Below are 20,914 nucleotides of genomic sequence, written 5' to 3' on the forward strand. Positions count from 1 at the left end.
GACTGTGTGCGGGGATTGGAGCTGGGACTTGGGGCCTCAACTGGAGCTGGGCTGTCGTTCGTTGTGGCTGGCATCTTTGCAAATGCATTCATGAAATTTATGCGCCCGAAGAACACAATTTATTTTACATGAGCCATGTGGGCGACCTTCGGCGACCTGCTGATTAAAAACTGCTAGCAGCAACTTTATTTACGCAGCGTAAACATCAGCAGTGGCAACAGCAGCGGCAGCGGCAGTGGCAGCGGCAGCAGCTGCATTGAAAGGCAGTCATGATTAACTTTTAGATAGGGTCCACACACACACACGCACACACACACACACACAATGGCTGGGTGGCTTGGGATCCTGGCTTAGGTAAAGACGTGAGGTCAGATGTGCTCGACGGCGCATGAGAAATAAGCTAAAACTCACTCGAATCTCTCTCTCTCTCTCTTTCTCTCTCGCTCTGGTCTCTGGTTGAAGGCAGCAATTGAAATCATATTGCACGCGCTTAAAATATGAATGAACTGCATTCATGTTGAGCACACACACACAGAGAGAGAGAGAGAGAGAGCGATGGCGACACAGAGCAGCAGTTGGATGTGGGCATGGTTACCCTGCGCTGCTAATTCCACTTGCCACTGGCTCATCATAATTGTTGCAACTGCAAGCAGTGTGCAAACACACACACACACACACACACAGACAGACACACACACACACAGCCGCACGTGCAGTGAAAGCAATTAAATAGATGCTGGCGACCTGCTAAATATGTTGCATACTTTTAGGTGGCAGCTCTGCACTCGCCGGACATATTGGGCCGCATGGCCTTAGGCCATGCTGATTTTCAACTCACATGGCAAACACATTCAAGTTGCATGCATTTCGATTGCCAACAACATTGCTGGTGTCAAACAAATAACTTGCAACATGCTACACAATTGTGGATTGTAGTTGCAGCAACCGCAGCTACACAGCTGCATTGCTGAGTCATACAAGAAGCACACACACACACACACACACACACGCCCACAAAAGAGTAGAGGAATGACCAAAAACATGCTCACAAAATGCACAGATACACACACAGACACACTCATGCTGTGGTCGGAGAATGTTTTACATCAATTCAATTGTAATTTGCATTTTTTAAGTGCTTTTGATTGATTTGATGTGGCGTTTGCTTTGCTGCCACCAAATTGAAAATGGGCTTAAAGCGGGTGGAAGGGGCTCATATAGATATACATACACATATACATACATATATATATGTATATATTTTGAATTCCTCTATATCCTGCATCCATTAAAAATGTGAAATCGTGGTATTATGATTTTATGGGATTGCATATAACAGGCAGAGCCAGGTTTGGCGTCAACTGCGCAGTTAGCAAAGCGTCCGCTTACGCGTGCGTGTATGTGTGTGTGTGTGTGTGTGTGTGTGTACATACGAAAATGGGAATATTAGATCCTCGAAGGCAGTCTTGTGTAGAGCTGTCTGATTTGTTTTGTTTTTATATAAAATATATATGTATTTGTAAATAATTTTCGCTTTCTTTTGAAATTTGTCTCTATTTTTTTGTGTTATATTTCCTTGATTTTCTCATTTTTTTAAATTATTATATGAGTTTTCTATTTGTACGATGCACGATTTCATTATTTACAAAGAATTTTTATTTTGATATCATTTTATTTCTTATATTTTAAATATAAATTAAATTATCCTTGTAATATTAAGTTTATAATTTTTCTGTTTTTTTTTAAACTTTAGATTTTTTGTAGCTTTTGTTTTTTATATTTTATATATTTTTAAAATATTTTATTTTATTATTTAATATTTTATTTTATTATTTAATTTTTTTTATTATTTAATATTTTATTTTATTATTTAATATTTTATTTTATTATTTAATATTTTATTATTTAATATTTTATTATTATTTATTTAATATTTAATTTATTTGCATGATTTTTTGATTGGTATAATTTTTTATTTTATTATATATTTTATTATGATTATTAGATTTTTTATTTTAATTTTATTATGATTAGATTTTTTTATATTTTTTAAATATGTATATTTTATTTTTATTGTAATTTAATTGTATTTAATTTAATTGTACAATTTTTCGAGCCTTTTAGATATCTAACATGCTTACCCCCAAACCCTGCTCTTATACAATGTTTCCATGTTCAGAGAGGCATGGCAATGCTTACCCACCCTTTGTAAGGGTCATCAACTGAATAGACCTTTAAGCCTTCTTGACTCCCATTCAATATTAACAAAAATGCCAGACCGGAGTGTAGAACAAGGAAAGCATGAATTTGTCAAAGGCTCATGTGGGAATATTCTTATCATATTTTGCGTACATTTTCATATATCTTTTACCTGAATCGTCTTGAATTTCTGCAAGAGAATTTAATGTTCTGCATTTCGCAGATGGTTCTTCTGCTCGGCTGTTAAGTAATTTGAGAAATACTTTTGAGAATGTCATGCATTGCATACCGTTTGAGATTACATGCGTGTGCGTGTGTGTGCGTGCAAGGGCTAAAAGCATTTTGGGGTCTTCAATAGTTTATCAGCATTCTTCGTTGCGATGTCTGGGATGCGGTCCGAATATGTTAGCCGGAGGTTCTGCCATCAGGTCTGTCCGAAGTTAAGTGCAGCACAATGGCTTAGGTGAATGCCTGGCATAGTTGGCTCTCAATGGGCCAATGTCTGGGTGTCTGGGTCAAAGGGCGGATTAGTCAATAGATATATATAAAGATATGTTCGTAAATAGGTATGTGTGTGTGTGTGTATTTGAATTTTTGCGATGCCGAAAATTTGCGGCAAGTCATGGATTGAGAAGCATTTGAAATTAAATTCCAACTGAGAATCAATCAAAAGTAAATGCACCTGAAAAATCTGCCCTCAGCGGACAGACGGCATTTAAATGCTATGCAATCGGCGCCCTCATGTATGAAGCGTAATTAAAATGCCGTTACTGGCTTTGACTTTGACTTTGAGTGACAAACACGCAAACATGTGCACATACATGGATATGTATGATGAGAGTGCGAAAGTCTTAACAAACACTAGTTGCTGCTTCTTGAAATGGAAATGCTTAAGCTAGTATTGAGACTTGAAATGAAATGAGTCGATTTAAGCATTTGCTCGTAAGGGATTTTTTTTGTTTATATTAAATAGTAAAGTCAAAGCAAAGGGGAGTCTTATCGTAGGCAAAGTCAATTGATTCTCTATTTATGATAATTTTTAAAAATTAAAGTCAGCATCCTAAACAAACTGTTAAATTGCATCAGAGAAATTCCTATATACTCTTGATCTCTAATATATTTATAAACAAAAAATATCGAATATTTTTATTGATTATCGATTCTGAATTATCAATTACAATACGGGGCTGTCCATATTCAACGGACACATCTGGCAACCCTACAAGATTGCCCATGTTCGATGGATCCATGTTTTCCTTTTTAAATCAAAGAAAAACAAAATATTCTCTCTCTCTCTCTCTCTCTCTCTCTCTCTCTCCTCGTCTCTCCTCTCTCCTCCCTCTCCTCTCTCTCCTCTCTCCTCTCTCTCTCTCTCGCTCGTCTCTCTCTCTCATCTCCTCTCTCTCTCTCTCTCTCAAGTCACTCACTCGCATCATCTCGCTCTCTCTCTCTCTCTCTCTCTCTCTCTCTCTCTCTTTATCTCAGCATACACTCAATCGATTACTTCGGTTCCTTAACGAGCTCACCCGCGGAATGTTTAGAATTTTTCTAGTGCTTTTTTCCTAAACACTTAAATGAAGCAGAAAGTCTTATGTTGTGTTAGTATTGATAACGTATGCATCACTTATTACATATGAAGTCGCATTATGCGAACGTCACTCACATCGCTGCCTAAACGATGTTCGTTAAGAGAGCGTCACACGAATAGTTCCGCCTAAGGCGCTCAACGGAATAGAGAAACGAATCGAACTCAAAGTCGCCTGAGAGTCGCCTGATTTTGTATAACGAATAAAACGGTTAAAGATTATTTGCGAGCTACGATCTTAAGTAATCGAATCATAGTTCTTATGTCTTTGAGATCAGCAGGACTTTAGATGGGACATCTTTGAGACTCTTAAACGTCATTCTAGAGTTATTTCTTTATGATAGTTATATTTTTTCTCTTAACGATAGTTTGAATATATGTTCGTCTCTTTTTTGTTGCAATTTCAGTTGAAGTCAATGTGAACGAGAGTCCAGTGCACTTGACACTCTGTGATACCGCCGGCCAGGACACGCTGGATCCGTTGCGCGAGCTGAGCTATCCCGACAGCGATGTCTTTTTGCTCTGCTTCTCGGTGGTCAAGCCCGAAACGTTTGGGGCCATCAAATCGAAATGGGCTCCCAAATTTGCCAAAACAAAGGCGGCGCTCATTTTGGTTGGCACCCAGGCCGATCTGAGGAGCGATTTGAATGTGTTGAATAAATCGCAGGTGAGTTTTCTCCCCATCCCCCCTACACCTTTCGCCTCTCGCCTTTTCCCTTAGTTGTTGTGCTCTCTGTTTTTTATTTATTCTTATATTTTTCTGCTGCTGCGTGTTGATTTTGCTTATTTATGCGCCTCAGCTCATGCTTGACTTCATTCTCATTTGTCAGCGTGAGGCGCGTGTGTGTGAATTGTTGAAATATTTATGATATTCTTATTTGATTTCATATGTGCTTCGGGCGTGCCGCTTTCCCATGGATGAGCAGACAAATGGCGAGAAACCAATTTCATATGCAGACGCCTGGGATTTGGCAACAACAATTGGTGCCAAATACATCGAGACATCCTCAGCCACACAGGTGAGTTCACATGAAATGTTTGGATTGTTGTTGTTGTTGCTGTCGCTGTTGCTGTTGACGTTGTTATTGCTGTGGCCATTGCTGCTGCCGTTGGGCCAAGCATTTCAACCGCCATCATATTAATTAAAGCAACAGCAGCAGTAGCAGCAGTAGCAGCAGCAGGCGAAGTCTGCGAAGTCATTGCACCAGCAATGGCTAAAAAACACTAACACACTAGCAACAGTCGCAACAGCAGCAACAACAACAACAACAACAACAACAACAACAACAACTTACATTCAACAAATCCTTTGGGCTGTCGCTGTCTGTATGCAAACACTTAAAAACGGAAAACTCTGCTGAATGCTGACATTTGCCTTTGAGGTAATGTGCCACACTTTGCTTCCCATAGCCACAAGCAGAGGCAGAGACAGGCACACAGAGACACTCACACACACACACACATACAATAATCATAATTGTGCGGTATTCGTGCTGGTTACTGCAAAAGTAACAACTGCCTGGCTCTGCTGGCTCTGCTGACTCTGGTGGCTCTGTTGCTTGCGTTGCCACTGCCGACACACCACTTCCTTCGAGTGGATGGCAGCCGGGGTTTTTTTTTTTTTTTTGTATTGGCCGTGCATTGCACTCGCACCTTTATGTGCTACCCAAGAAGCCGCCAATGCTGGCTGCGAGCACGCAAGGGAAATTTACTCGCATTGCTGCACAGGAGAAAAAAAATGGGGAAAAAAAGATACAACAATTGCGCTGTCGCCGAATGCGGAATTCTTTTAACATTTTTAAATAAGCGCAAGAAAAAAATATGATTTTAATTGGACATACATTTGTATATACATATATACATATTATATATGTAATTATTTTTATTTTCTACATTACGTATACGTAATTAGAACACGCATTCGTCATGTTGGGCTAGAAAATTGCATTTGGTATGTGCATTAAATCTTTAGGCTGCAGTGCAACTGAATCTTTAGGCCATGACAGACTCATTCAGACTCGTGTCAACACTGATTATCGTGCGGATATCTCTTTACTAATACATATGTATATAGGAAATATTATCAAATCCAATAAAATACAGAACTATGCAAGCATTTTAAAGTTGCAATTGAGTTTCTATAGAGTTTTATATCAATTCGAGTGCACAGCACCATAGCTAACTATCGATAATTAACCATAATGTTATCGATATTTCACTAAAATGCCAGCTATGCTCAAAGCGAATGTCAGCGAGAGAAGAGAAAGAGTAGAGGAAGAAAATTAATTGAAAAACTGAAAAATCAAAGACTATTTTGCAATAAGATAGGACTTTCTACAATACATACATTTATTATTTGTGTTCAACAATCTTATCTAAATCTACAAATCTGTTCTTTTCTTTGCTGCTGCAGGATAAAGTCAAAGACGTGTTTGATACAGCCATCTGGGAGGGCTTGGTGCCCACAACATTGCCGCCCACGCCGCCTTTCTGGAAGAAGCTCTTTTGCCTAGCCTAATGGGAGAGAGTGAGAGAGAGAGGGAGGGAGAAAGAGCTACGCAAACTTATATTTCCTTTGCAACTCGAAAAAGAAAAACTCAAAATATAAAAATGATAGCAAAAAAAAACTAGCTATAATGATAATTTTCTTAAATTTATATATATATGCATATGTAGTTCTACATCTTAAGAATTATTGCTCGACTAATTATACACGATCTACATATATAGTATATACATATTTATTTATACTCTTGTTTGGCAGTGCTATTAGACTATGGCACGCGCACTCATTGACTGAACTATTGATAGCGATAACGATTACGATACCGATAACGATTATAATAATGAAACAAAATACATTAAAATAAATATTATTATTCCAAAATTTCGTACACTTAAGACACAATTGTATCTGATAGCAAACAAAAACATTTTTTTTTTTTATTATTAATATTATTTTTTTATAATTATTAATTATTTAGGCTATCAAGTTCTCGCGATTATTGCTCGCGTTTTGATGATAGTTCTTAAATGTTGTAGCTTAAGTACATTTTTGGAAGTTTTTATGCTCGGCTGAATCATGTTCATGAAAGGCTTAGCAAACGAAGAAAAAACCCAACGTCATTCCATCCATATAAGCATTAAGTTTTAAAACCCTATAGCGTATGTCGAAAGCAAAAGCAACAAAATATATACACTTAAAAACAAAGAGAGAGACAAACTTGTTTTATTTCGTTTTAAATTGCAGTAATTATTCTGCGAGATCATATCATATGCTTAAACTTATCTTAATCAAAAGTTAAGCCAGTGTCTCGAGTTCCATTTGGCTGATGGAAATGTCTGCCGCATGCAAGGCTCCGACTATAAATACAAAGCGCAGCATAAAAGTGGGCAACAAGGAATTGAAGACAAGCGAAATATGGATTATGAGTGTGAATGAAAATATTAAAAATTTTGGTAGTTTGACTTTGACCTTTAACCCAGCCAGACACAGTCACGTAGCATTTTTTTTTTGAGTTCTATTTAATTTTGTTAAACAGTGTAATGGAAGAGCAAAATCAACAAAAACAACATTAGCGTAGACTTTTGGAATAAAAAATACAAAAAAAAAAAGAACAAACAAACAAACAAGAGCGTGGTGCTTAACAGAAACCTAAACACACGCACTCGCAGCCAGACACCCACACATCTATGTATTTATACACCCACTCACACACACACACACACGCAAGCCAGCCGCTGCAATGAAACTTGAGCGAAAAGTTAAGCGGAGCTTGTCAAGTTTTTTAGCTTTCACCGAAAACGTAAAATTAATTTTGTCGTGGCAGCAACGTCAGTCTGCATGCAGCATGTAGCAAGCAGCATGCAGCATGCAGCATGCGGCATGTAGCAAGCATCTTCATTTTTGGCATCAAGTGTTCTGTTGACATTGATGCCTTGATTGCAACAAACGTTGGCAGTCATTGCGGACGTTGCATCAACAACCGAGCAGCTCTCTCTCTCTCACTCCCCCAGTCCCCCACTCTTGTTGTTTGGCTACATGTAAAGGGCTACGAAATTGAAATATTAATGCCGGGCTGACAGTTAACAACTTCGGTGACAGCACAACAAGCTGCCGTCCAAGTGCAGTGTAAACATTTTGCACATTGTCTCGACACGGGCTGAACGTGCCAGAGGTGTGGCATGGATGGCATAGATGGCATAGATGGCATGGGTGGCATGGATGGGTGACACGGGTCATGAGTATGCCAAATCCTAACAGCAAACAGTTAATACAACTGCCAGCAGCAGCAACAGTCAAAGCCAACATAGAGCAGCAACAGCAACACAATAGAGCAGGGTAGAAGCAACAACAACAACAACAACTGCAGCTTGAGTCGAGTACGAAATAATTTTAAATTACTAAATCATTATTCGAATTGGAGCACGCTGTCAGGAGTATACAATAAATGTATGAATAATAGCAGCATATTTGGGGGAAAACCCTGAAAATGCTCATTGAAGCTATAATAGTTTTAGGCAAATGCAGCGGACTAAAGTGGGCGTGGCAGAGTCAGGCTTAATCAAGTTGAATAATTGACTCATTCAGGTTACTTTGAGCTCGAGATTTTATGCTTAATATTTAACAGGCTTGATTCGTCATATTGTAATGTACATACAGTGAGTAACATTAATATTCGTATTTGAAATTAAAACAAGTCGTAATGCTAAATTGTAGATTGAAAAATAACCTTTACGATGAGATATACATATATTAATATAGTGTATTTAACATAACATTAACATTATACATAGACCGGAAAAAAAAAGAATTTTAAGGGGCCTCACTGTATATACATCTATGTATGTTGTCTATGTAGAGTAGATCCTCTCTTTAGGCTAGTGCAATTTGTGAGAGAACTTATTATTATTATAATTATTAATCTAAGTACAACGTTATATTTTTCTGGTTTCTTTAGAAAGGGGCGTGACAAGCCCAGTCTAATATCGAAGAAGCAATAAGAGAGTAGCGCAGGGCTCAGAATCTTTGGGGGCAGAGCATTTCCACTGAAAAGAATTCTGTACTTTATGCATGTAGAGTTCCTATTATGATATTGTATTGAAGTATAAGTATGTAGATATGTATGGGCTTAATATGTGAGAGAACCTATATAAAGAGCTACTTTATTTCTTCGGCAAATTGTGCAGGCAAACGTGTACGAATTGACTTGTTCCAACTGTGAAATCATCAGGATACATACATACATATACACACATGGAAATGGAATTTGAGGGTGTATTATTTTAAAGTATATGCATAGTTTAAAGTAAAGGCAGCAAAGTAATATTGGGCAGTGAGAGAAGTGACAGAGCCAAGCCTGATATAGTTTAATCAATCTGCGTATTTACAAGTCGAGCCACTTAAGATTTCTTCTAGCCCCCTGATAGTGATATAGTATTACAAATATAGGATATTTTCAAATACCTTGTGGCTGACTACACGGTACTACACTTCAGTTCCTAGCACTCTCCACAGTCTGCACAGCAGTGAATTAATTTTGAGAGCGATTCGATGTCGTCTGCAAATCGTGCTGGCCAAACATACATATGTGCGAGTTGACTTGTGCCGCATGTCAAATGATTAGGCCTACGAGCATGTTCAATGCATAGCCTGGCCATAATTTGTGCCCCGGCCAATCGGACCGGGCCCGTCCAGGCCACCCACTTAACGATATTGCAGAGACATTGCAGAGGCGAGTCACAGCCGTCGTCTCTTTATTAGTTCAAAAATAAATCAGCAACCCAAATAGAGAACATGCTCGTGTCATGTTGGAAATTTATAGTGCGGCCAGCAGCAGCCCAGCCAGACGCTGACGATGCGTATGTGTGCAATAAATAAACAATTTTTTTTTTGTTTTCTTTTGGTTTTTTGAGTATTGCAAAAAATTACGTATACGCAGCGTTGGCCTAAATCGAAGATGTACCAAATACGGCAAGGAGTGAGACAGAGAGGGAGACAGAGAGGGAGTCAGAGGGAGAGAGAGAGAGAGAGAGAGAGGGGTTAGCATTCTCGCATTGCATTATAATATACGCATCTTTACTGATGCATTAGTAATGAATTGGCACTGGGCAGAGAAATGATTGCAGGGCCTGCAGAGGAGATGTTTCAGGTAATTTAAAATCTAACAAATGAATTGATTTTTCTTTATTTTTATAAATTATCTTTTCTCTATCAAACTGTTAAAATAATATATTTTGGCTTGGGTTTTGCTTTAGGAAAAAATTATAACAATTTTATAAATATATAATTAATAAATATTTATAACACTAATATTAATAGCAATAATAATAATTTTTCATTACTTTTCTACTATTTTTATTTGCACAAATTTTGTATTTATTTCAGAGATTTATATTTGTGAAACAATTTCAGTCATGGGCTTCGATTTTTTTTCTTTGAGGAAGAGCTTTGTTAAAGCATAAGTACATTTATAAATAAATCAAAATGAAAATAAAATATTAAAATTAAATATTAAAATAAATAGAAATTAAATAAAATATACAAATAAAATAAATAAAACAAACTTAATATTTGTATTTTATTTGTATATAAAAAACTTTTATTTTTATATTTTATTTTTATATAAAAGACTTTATACTTCACTTTTATATTTTATTTATTTTAGTTTATGCTTTAACAATACTTTTCCTAAAAAAAATCTCGAGACGAATGATCTAAATTGTTTTACAAATATAAATCACTAACAAAGCGCTAATACAATGTTAGACTAAGTCCTGGCTGCTGTACTCGATCTTCCAGTCTTTGCTGATAAGTCTTTCATCAGTTTCAGTCAGCCAACAATATGATGGACTAGAAAAATAGGTGACAAGGACATAAAGTTTCTACCAAAAATACATAAGGATTCATAATATGAATAAAATGACATATTTTAAGCCACTCAATAACGTTTGTAAACTATTGTCACACACACTCACAGAGAGAGCATTTGTAAGAACTGTTTTGCTAGATGTACATATGTTTAATTGTATTCTCGCCCACTGTGATTGAGTGCTGGCTGTACTCGTAATAGCAGAGCGTATTCAGCGCATTTCACTGACACAGCACAAAACCAGTGGAAGCCAGACAATGAAAATACGGAAATGTAACGTTAAATGAAAGTAAATTGAAAAGAAAAAAAAGAAATGTATAAAAAACAGAGCGAAGCGGAAGGAGAGGGATGGCGAAATCAATTCGAATTTATAATGAAAAATACTACACGCCCAGCAGTGTGATCAGTGGCAGCCGTGGAATCCAGTTGAATAGAGTTTTCTTTTCCTTTCACAAAATGTTTTCAGCTTTCTTCCTTCATTTTTTTTTTTCTTATTTTCTTTTTTGGTTATGGAGCAACTCTTTGTTTGCTACGTGTCCATAAAACCAACAGTTGGAGCGAGCAAAACGACCGATTTCAGCACGCGGCTATTTATGTGGGTCATTCACGCGAAAAGGATGCGACCCCGGCTCCAGCTCCTGCTCCGGCTCTGGCTACACATAACATGGCTCTATGTCTCGACCGTCTCTCTGATGGCTGTGTGTGTGTGTGTGTAGAGAGTGTAATTTACTTAGAAATAGATACAGATACTATTGCAAGCAAGAGACATGCGAGAAGCTGAAGGAGCAGCAGCAGCAGCGGCAGCAGCATCCGCGGCAGCAGCGGAATCTGACGCACATGTAAACGTCGCTAGTTGAACCCTTGATTGCGGTGGTGACGGTCGCCCATTGTTCGACTTGGGTCTTGGACTAAAACTTATAATCATAGCATCATCAACAAAATTATCGTTTTGCCACAGCACGGCACGAAGGGGCGCTGAGAGGAGCGACCGAGAGAGGAGGAGAGATGCTGAGACGGAGAAGGCATCGCACAGATACACTCGCCATTTAAGAGCATAAAAGCGAAACGTGCTTGAAATGTGAATTACTCACACTTACACACACACACACACTGTTGTACTTTGTGCACTTCAAGTGTCTGGGTCTGTGTGTGCGTGTGTGTGTGTGTCTAAGTCGCTTTTTGCTCCTTCGCTACTTTGACTCATAACTTTAACTATTTTACACGAGCGAACGAACGAACATTTACTTTACTTTTTTCGCCCCAGCCACGCTTTACTTTTATTTACTTATTTTAGTGCTTACTTCCGTTCACGTACACAGCCAGCTCACTCACACACACACACACACAAACTCATACACATGCACATTTTTGTAGCAAATTAACAAGCCAGCCAGCCTGTTGGCGCAGCTGTGTGATTTGAAAATCTGTTTAGCTACTTTCAAATTCAAATCTGGGCATAATTAAACAAATGATTTAGCAGTACTTTAACATATGTTTGTTAACATTACAACATAAAGAAAGAGAGAGAGAGAGAGAGAGAGAGAGAGAGAGAGAGAGAGAGAGAGAGGGAGTGAATGAGTAATATATATATAAGTATATGGTGTCTTCAGAGCTGATCAAATTTTGGCATCATTTTTGTGCTAATTAATCCAGATGAAATACTTCTCTGTAACTAGAGCGCTGTACAGGGTATTTTCTAGTCGTGCACTCTTGAACAGAGCAGCACGATTTTATTGTTTACCCACAACTCAAAAATGCTACAGCATTGTAAAAATTTACCAACTCTAATAAATCAATATGTAAAACTGCAAAGAATTCATAAAATAAATAAAAATATGTAAGATGGAAAATTCACTGTACGATTTTTAGCACATTTTTATAGACATACAAGATACAAAAATTTGCTCTGAATATATTTGTAAATATTTCTATACGAATTTCTATGAGTACTAATTGAATAGCTTTGGAAATCAATATCAATTAAATTTTGTATATTCCAAGTATTTGATAAAACCACGTGTTTTGGTTTCAATTCCGCAGTTGTTTTTACTGTTGCTGTTAGTCTTATTCTTCTTCCTTCTCTTCTTCTTCTGCGGCGCATTCCTGAAAACAAATTTAGTTGAATTTCAACAGGCCGCAAATACTTCAACAGTTTTGTTGCTCTCCCTCTCTCTCACTCTGTGTGTGTGTGTATAAGTGTGTCTGCTTCTATTCCTTGCTTTTGCCTCGTCTCATCCACTTCCGCAAGCGAAATCCATTTTGCGCTAATTGCACTTAAACAAATTATTGTTTACACACTTCTCCCAAACCGCAATGATCAATAAATAAGACAGCGTGGACTGAAAGAAAAGACTGCAGAAATTTGAAATTTACAATGCTAAAAGTGGGCGTAGCAGACTGTGGAATACTCGTCCATTGAAAATTTATTAAAAATATAAATAAAGAATAAAGCAGTTTAATTTACAGTTGGATTTATATTAATGATAATATATGCTTTGTTTAATGTACTCCACAATATGAAAGAGATAATTGAAAATGAGACTTGAATTAGATATATAGCTTTGTATAACATGTGTATATCCAGAATTTATATCAATGCCAAAAGAACCACAATCAATTCGATTTTATTATCTAATTATTTCAACAGCGATTGCAGATTATCCCTTCAGATTAAAGATAGGTCAATGAGTTTACAGCGAATCGAATTTCCGCATTGCTTTTATAGCAGCTTTTTAGCTATGGTGTTTCTAGATCACCGAGTCGATCGACTGCTCAGATCAAGTCCAAAATCAGATAGTGTTTTAGATCAAAGAATCAATATGATTTTATAATTGAATCTGCGACAATAACAGATCATCCCTACAGATTATCCTTATACAGCGGAGTCAATGAGTTTACGGTGTATGTAGATCACAGTCGAACTACTCTTCCGATCAAATCTCTAAACAGAGATCAAATGCTTACACAGAGTCAATGAGCTTACGGTGTTCGTAGATCATCTTGCTTGCCTTTACAGCAGCTTCTATAGCTAGAGCTTACGGTGCTGGTAGATCACCGAGTCGAACGACTCTTTAGATAGCGTTCAACATTTTATAATCAAAACGGATTCTCAATTGACTCTACAATATTTGCCAATTTCCCTCTGGCAACTTCATTTGGCTGTGAGCGAGCATTCTGCAGTCAGTAACGCTCACCCAGCCTCACTCTAGAGTCTAGACTAATTGAAAACTTGTGAAAGTAGTGGAAATACCTTTACTTTGCCGACACTCAACGGCCAGCACTTGAATCATTTTGATAGTTAAGTCTAATATTGACATTGATAGCAAATCAGCTTTTCGTACGGAATATGCCAGAGATTGTTGACTCTACTCGGCTCGGCTCAAGGTGCCGTGGAAAGTGAAAACACATTTCCATCGCATTAGTGTGGCGTGACAGCCGTGACGTGAAAACATCTGTGACAAATGGTCTGCAGATATCGGAATATGTTCCCAAGTGGCGACTCTTCGATACTCGACGGCTCAGCTGTTGTTTGCACAAGCCGGCCGCAGCCCTTGCCCCTCGCCTTGGACCTGGTTTATCGATAAGACTTTAGTTTTATGCATGTATATACAAACATACATACATACATATATATTTGTAGTTTTCGCAGTCAGCAAGGAAGAGAATGGGAGGGGGGACGAACGGAATGCAATAAAGCAAACATCAAAGCGAGAAATGAATTTCAAATGGACTTGAAATTTATGCAAAGCCGAGTGAGAAATAAAAAGGCATGTCCCAATTGCCATCGGGGGGCATATGAAAATATGAAAATATATGAAAAACAGAAAAAAAATACAAAATAAAATAAAACATCCACACACATACACAATGATAAGTGGCCTATAGATGTGATGGGATCGAGGCGTCGTCATACGAAATACGCATGCAAATTAGATATTTCTCTGTGCATTTGTGTCTGTGTCTCTTGTTGTTTCTACCTATTTAATTTCCAAATGCATAAATTTCCATAAATGCGTCAAAAGTAATCAGCAAACGAGTTGCTAAAGTTGATTAAATGCAATCTGGCTACGAAACTTCAATCAGTTGGCAACTTGGAGCACTAAGTTATGCTCTCTCCCTCTCTCTCTCTCTGTCTCGCTTTATTTTGACTTTTTTGAAACTGCATCTCCGCCCAGTCTCGCCGGCACTTAGAAGTGTTCATGTGCCGAGACCCGCAAAACAGATTGAAAAACTTTACCGAAACATAAACACGAAAGCCAAAAAGCAAACCGTGCCACATGCCCGGACTGACTGCAACTGCCGCAGAGACAGTTGAGGCTACGGCAGCGTTGCCAGGGTTGGCAGCAACAATTTCAGACTTAGAGGCAGGACTTGAAGAGGCAAGCATATCACTAGCTGATCATGTGACGAATAGGTTATATCAAATAGATATAAAACTGGAAAAAACTGTATATATTTTTATTATTTTATATGCTTTTATATTTTAATTTTTTTTTATATTTATATATATATATTTTTTTATATATATATTTTTTATGTATTTATATTATATTATGTATATTTTTATTTTTATATATTTTTATATTTTTATTCTTATGTTTATATTTTTGTATTTTTATTTCAATTTTTTGTATTTATACATATTTTTATTTTTTATATTTATTTCTTTATTTATTTATTTTTTTTTTTTTTAGCCAATTAGTATTGCGTTGGCCATTAAGATAGTTTTAATATATGTACATATAGCCCTGTATTCCTTATTCCATGGACTCATTTGGCAGTCCTACAAGTCTGCCTCTATATTCGACGATTAAATCAAAGAAATACACAATATTTCTCACGTTGACGATAATAATCATTCAAGTAGATTTGTTGCCATGTCTCTCTTGCTGCCTTGAGCCTGTACGGCGTACTGTGTTCGTCTCTTTCAAAAGATATAAGGCTGCCGGTAAAGTCCGTCAAAGATTGACAACATTTTATATACCACATATACTTTACATTGCTCAGATGTGTCCGATATGTCTACGTTTTGAGCGAAGACATAATAAATCAGCAATCAAGAGTATATACCAACAAATAATCTCTGCTCCCAATCTAATTGACTTGCCTGCAGACTGCGCCACAGAAGTAGACTCAAACTCATATACCTCCCATACCCATCACACTCTCGCGTAGAGCTCCTCACTTAATTTTCAGCTCAATATTGAAATAATGCTTCGTCTTATGCCTCGTCTACATGAACAAACATGTCTAGCTCTTGCAGCCTATTATCCCATCCTCTCTGGAGCAAGTCGCGGCATAGCAACAGCCGAACAGAGAACAAACATTTTTTCAATTGATTTTTTTGTATAAAATTTTGACAGTCAAGGTTTACCTTTGAATATTTTAGCTGCTATTCATACTTTTCATTTATTTTTTCTTTACCCATAATAATTTTTTTTTAAATTTACTTTGAATTTTATAATATATTTCTTAAATTTTTTATTTTAATTGTTATTTATATGTTTATTTTTATTTAGTTTATATTTGATAAAATATTAGTGGAAATATATACATACATAAATACTGAATATATATTAATTTTTTATTTTTATTTATTTGCACTTGATAACAAATTTCTGATACTTTTTAGGTAGCGTAATCTTAGCAGAAATCAATACTAAATATATTTTTTATTATTATTATTTATCATTATTTTTACTATTTATTTTGGGTAGCGTAATCTTAGTAGAAATCAATACTAAATATATATTTTTTATTATTATTATTTATCATTATTTTTACTATTTTTTTTTTTTTTTTTTATACAATTAATTTCTGCTACTTTTTGGGCAGCTTAATCTTCGTAGAAATACATAAATATATGGATTTATAAATACTAAATATAACTTGGGAGAAAATAGAGTTGGAGTCCGTGACTATCACAGTTCAAATTCAATTTTATTATGTGATTATTGACTTCAAGAACTGTATATATATATATTATATATAGAAAAATGCCCTTTAGGTCTTGAGTGTGGTGTTGACTGGATCTACTGAGGTTTTCGCCCCTAGTTCCTATATAGGCGTAGGATTAAAATCAAATCTCTCGATGTTTGTTGTTCATAATCAAATTGAAATCAATCACTTAATTGGCCGTAAAATGTCATATAATTAAATACCTTCGACATCATGCTAATTGCGTTTGTGAACTAGCGCGAGCATTGTCCACTCGATTGGCCCTAATTAATTGCCGCTGATTGCGATCAGAGCTCGCTGTTGCACAATTAGTTTTAGCTGAATAATGTATTTGAAATTGATTTGAATGTTGAGACTGCAGCCCTAGAGCCATCGCTGTAAGCGAGACGGAGCGGAGCGGGGCGGGGCGGGGCGGGGCGCGGCATGTCATCATGGCAGACAGACGTATGTCAAGGGTCAAGCAAATAGGAATGCCGTGCGGCCAGCAGCAGTCGAGCAACATATTGCAAAAGTTATGAGCCGGAAATTAAACGGATGCTGACAATATGCACTGCTCCGGTCGATGGGGCGCATACGTAACGTAACGTAACGTAACGTAACGGGAACGTGAACGTGAACGTGTGATGACGAACGGATGCGGACGTGCCAAGCAGCGGCAGGTAGAGGCAGGTAAGGCCAGGTGAGCCAGCCTCAGTCCCGATTAGCTGGCGTCGCTGCAATTGCAACAACAATGGAATCCCTTCCACATGCTGGCCGCGTCGCTCCACTCATCGACAGCTGTTCTGCTAACGGCCGCGAGCAGCCAACGCTGGCGATAAAAGCAGCGCGATCCACTTGGGCCCAGCTAAACGGCCGGCAGCAGCCGTCAGCCGAGCATGGCCGAGGAGAAGCACCGCATGCTCTACCAGGGCCAGGATCCCAGCCAGCCGGTGTGGCGCGCCCAGACGCCGATGGAGCAGCCCAGGGAGAGCTGCATGGAGCCGCAGCAGCCGCCCACCTACGACGACGCCATGGCCAATATGACCACTCTGCGGCTCTCGGCTGGCACTCCCGATCCGACCGGCGCCTCCTGCCAGAGCAGCAGCGCCGATCGTCGCTGCAGCCTCTCCGCACCCGCCGTGCTGCGCAGTCAGCGGCTGGATGAGATTGTCGCCCACTGCTCCCAGCGGCCGCCGCTGGAGCCGGTCGTGGGTGGGGGCGAGGTGGAGGTCATGCCGCGGCAGCAGGAGCCGCGCAGGGATCGCGCTCGCCTGCAGCAGGCGCACAGTAAGTACTAGCATGGAGCTGGAGCTCCAGTTCCAGATGAGCTATAGCTGATCTGATCTGCTGTTCCTTGTCCAGGCGTCTTTGCTTTGGCGACACAGCCCCGACTGGGTGCCAGCTCCTGCGCGATTGTGTGCCCCGCCTGCGGCCGACAGGGGCGCACTCTACTGCGCAGCACGCCAAGCACACGCACCCACTGCTGGGCGCTCTGGCTGTGCTCCATTGGGTATGTGCCTGAATCCGAACTTTGTGCATCTCATTCATGCCTCTCAATCAGGTGGTGCTGCTGCGCCTGTCTCTATCCCTACTTGGTGGACAGCTGCCACAACACGAACCACTACTGCACCGTATGCAAAGCATATCTCGGCTCCTATAGACCCAAGGATTGCTGCTGATCCATCGCTCGATGCATCCACTGCTGATTGACTCTAACAACAGCTCCTTGACTGGCTTGCCTCAAGTTTTGGACAGTTTATTGGAGTAAAGCTGTGTTTCTTTCCCAGAGTGAATACAATACCAATACAAATAATGCATAAACATAATATTCAAATTATAAGAACAATATAATTTTATATATTATACATTTAAAAATAAAATAAAAATACATTCAGTGGCGACTGATGACTAAATTTATTATTTATTTAATTATATAATAGTTTCTTTTTACAGCAAAGAGTACTCCATGGTGTGGTAAAACTAAACTAAATTTCTATTTTTCTATTCACTTATTTTACAGCCGTTTCTCGGGTCACAATAATATTAGGTCGTGATATTGTGGAATGAATAGAAAAGAATATTTTTTTATATTATTATATAAATATTAATAACCTTTTCTTACAAGTATTTCTTCAGAACATTTCCTTTACGTATTTAATCCGAAAATCCAAGTAATTCCTCCAAGTATATATTCAGAGTATTTCCTCTACGTATTCCTTTTAAGCATTTTGTCTAACTATTTGCTCCGAATATTTCTTCAACGAATTTCCTCCAAGAATTTCCTCAAAGTAGATCTTCCAATTCTTAAATGCTAAGCTGAATGTTTTTTAAATATATTTACACACACTTCAATACAATTCACTTGACTTTACTTCACTTCACCACACTGCAAAATTGACCTCCGGGAGGCCTGGGCGACTGAAGAAATGAACCGGCAGCAGCTGCCCTTTATAAAGGGCTCAACTGTAGAGCCCGACGTCAGGTAGGGCTCGTCGCAGCAGAGCCTAAAGTGACCAATGGGAGCACCCTCTGCTGCTGCAAGCATTCCAGCTTCGTTTTACTCAAATCTAAACACCGAATGAATACTGCTGCACACATACGGACAATCAAAATGATCTTCTCTAGTTGTTCGTCGCCGAAAAGATGGAGAGACAGACTGTGAGATGGGCACGAAGTCAGAGGCAGAGGCAGAGAGAGAGAGAGAGAGAGAGAGAGAGAGAGAGAGAGAGAGAGAGAGAGTGAGTCAGTCAGACATATAGACACACAAACACGCATATTAAATCAGGATTATTTCATTGCTCTACTCAAGAATTGATATGTTTGTTGATATTCCAACCTATATAACTCATGGACGACCGTTTCTTCTGTTCTACAGTTCTCTTAAGGACTATCTGCATAGTACCCACATAAGACGCCGTGTGTACAGTTGCACTTAGTGTTAGCAGAGCTAGTCGTAGGGGCTTTGCGTCATGGCAAGAGATGGACAGAAGAAAAGGAAGCGACCTGGCAGAAACTAACTGTTGGTCCAGTCAAAGTCAGAGACCATAATGGAATGAAAGTGCTGAGACAAAGCTGCTCGGAAAAGTGGCTGTGACTTTGCTGCAAACGCTGGAACAATGGGCACAATGGGGGAGCACAGCTGGAGGATTAGTGCTGGATAACACTCGGTTGCAGTTGGACAGGCAGCTCGAGCAAGAGCGGCGAACAACAAAAGCAGACATTGTATAGAGCAAAAATAAAAATCAAATCCATATCGATTGATGATCAGCTCAAGCACAGCCTGAGTGTGAGTGTGTGTTTGTGTGTGTGTGTTTATTTTAATCCATCTTTTATTTTAATGTATGTATGCATATTCAAGTGAGTAGACATTTGGATTATATATAAATAGGTATGCAAATGTGTGTGCATGTATGTATAATTGTGCTTTGCAACTAAGTACGTTTGCTTGTGTGTCTGTAGGTGTGTGTGTTTGTGTGTCTGCTTAAGCTGAGCAAAACTGCCAAAGTGATAAAATGTTGATGGAAATTTTCAACAATTCGCAAACTTTATTCTGGCGCATGCAGGAAATGCCCAACTGGTCTGAATAAAAAGAAACTTTCAGCTATTAACTGGGGCAGCATTTAAAAAATTCCCTTTACATATATATAGATATATATGAATATATACATGAGACATATGCTGAGAGGCTTTGTCGAATAGACTTTAGCAAAATACGCTTAAAATAACAAATAATAATACATTATTCTTATTATTAGTATTATTATTATTATAATATATTTTTATTTTTTTCAGTTGAATTTTCTGCAAATAACATGAGTACACACATATACACATACATATTTTACTTATAAACTTTTATATTTCACATTGCAACTGTCTTAAACTAAACAATAAGCAGATTTACTAACCTAATACCTAATTAATAATTAAACGGCTGCCCTGAGCTTTTGTGAACTTACTCCATACATAATTCTATTCTTATCTATGCAGCAGGTGCGGCCCCTGTGACCCCTAAAACAACATATTGTTGTTGTCTTTGGGCAGCTGGCTCAAGTTCAGACTGAGATAAGCTACCAATTGCACACTTTCCCTTGTTCTCACTCTTTCTCTCTCTCTCTCTCTCTGTCTCTCCCCACTCTCGCCTTGTCTCGCTCACTCCTGCTCTTACTCTCTCTCTCATTGCTCCGCTCCTTCAATTATGAATTTGCCTAGCACTTACTTCTTACGCAATAAGAAGATTATAAATGTCTCCCTCCCTCTCTCTCTCTCTCTCTCCCTCTCTATCTCTCACTCCCTTTTGCTGCCCATCAATAGCAAGCAG

General features: G+C 38.3%; 2 protein-coding genes across 2 annotated transcripts in view; both read left to right on the top strand.

Moving 5' to 3' along the window:
* RhoU (ras homolog family member U) overlaps positions 1 to 6,995 on the top strand; it is a 73,856-nt gene extending 66,861 nt beyond the window's left edge. Inside the window, exons 6-8 of the mRNA XM_089262953.1 lie at positions 4,192 to 4,451; positions 4,711 to 4,803; positions 6,198 to 6,995. Of these exons, the coding sequence (XP_089119079.1) occupies positions 4,192 to 4,451; positions 4,711 to 4,803; positions 6,198 to 6,302 (458 nt within the window). The 3' untranslated portion in view covers positions 6,303 to 6,995. The remainder of the gene's footprint in view (positions 1 to 4,191; positions 4,452 to 4,710; positions 4,804 to 6,197) is intronic.
* A 10,443-nt stretch (positions 6,996 to 17,438) lies between these two features.
* Positions 17,439 to 18,450, top strand: LOC115564347 (uncharacterized). Its single transcript, XM_030388558.2, has 3 exons — positions 17,439 to 17,880; positions 17,956 to 18,103; positions 18,155 to 18,450. The coding sequence occupies exons 1-3, from the start codon at positions 17,490 to 17,492 to the stop codon at positions 18,270 to 18,272; spliced, it is 657 nt and encodes a 218-aa protein (XP_030244418.1). The 5' UTR covers positions 17,439 to 17,489; the 3' UTR covers positions 18,273 to 18,450.
* The last annotated feature ends 2,464 nt before the right edge of the window (positions 18,451 to 20,914 follow it).

The sequence above is a fragment of the Drosophila navojoa genome, chromosome X (genome assembly GCF_054131105.1).
Source record: "Drosophila navojoa isolate 15081-1374.11 chromosome X, UAZ_NAV_1.0, whole genome shotgun sequence".
In the NCBI taxonomy this organism is placed as follows: domain Eukaryota; kingdom Metazoa; phylum Arthropoda; class Insecta; order Diptera; family Drosophilidae; genus Drosophila; species Drosophila navojoa.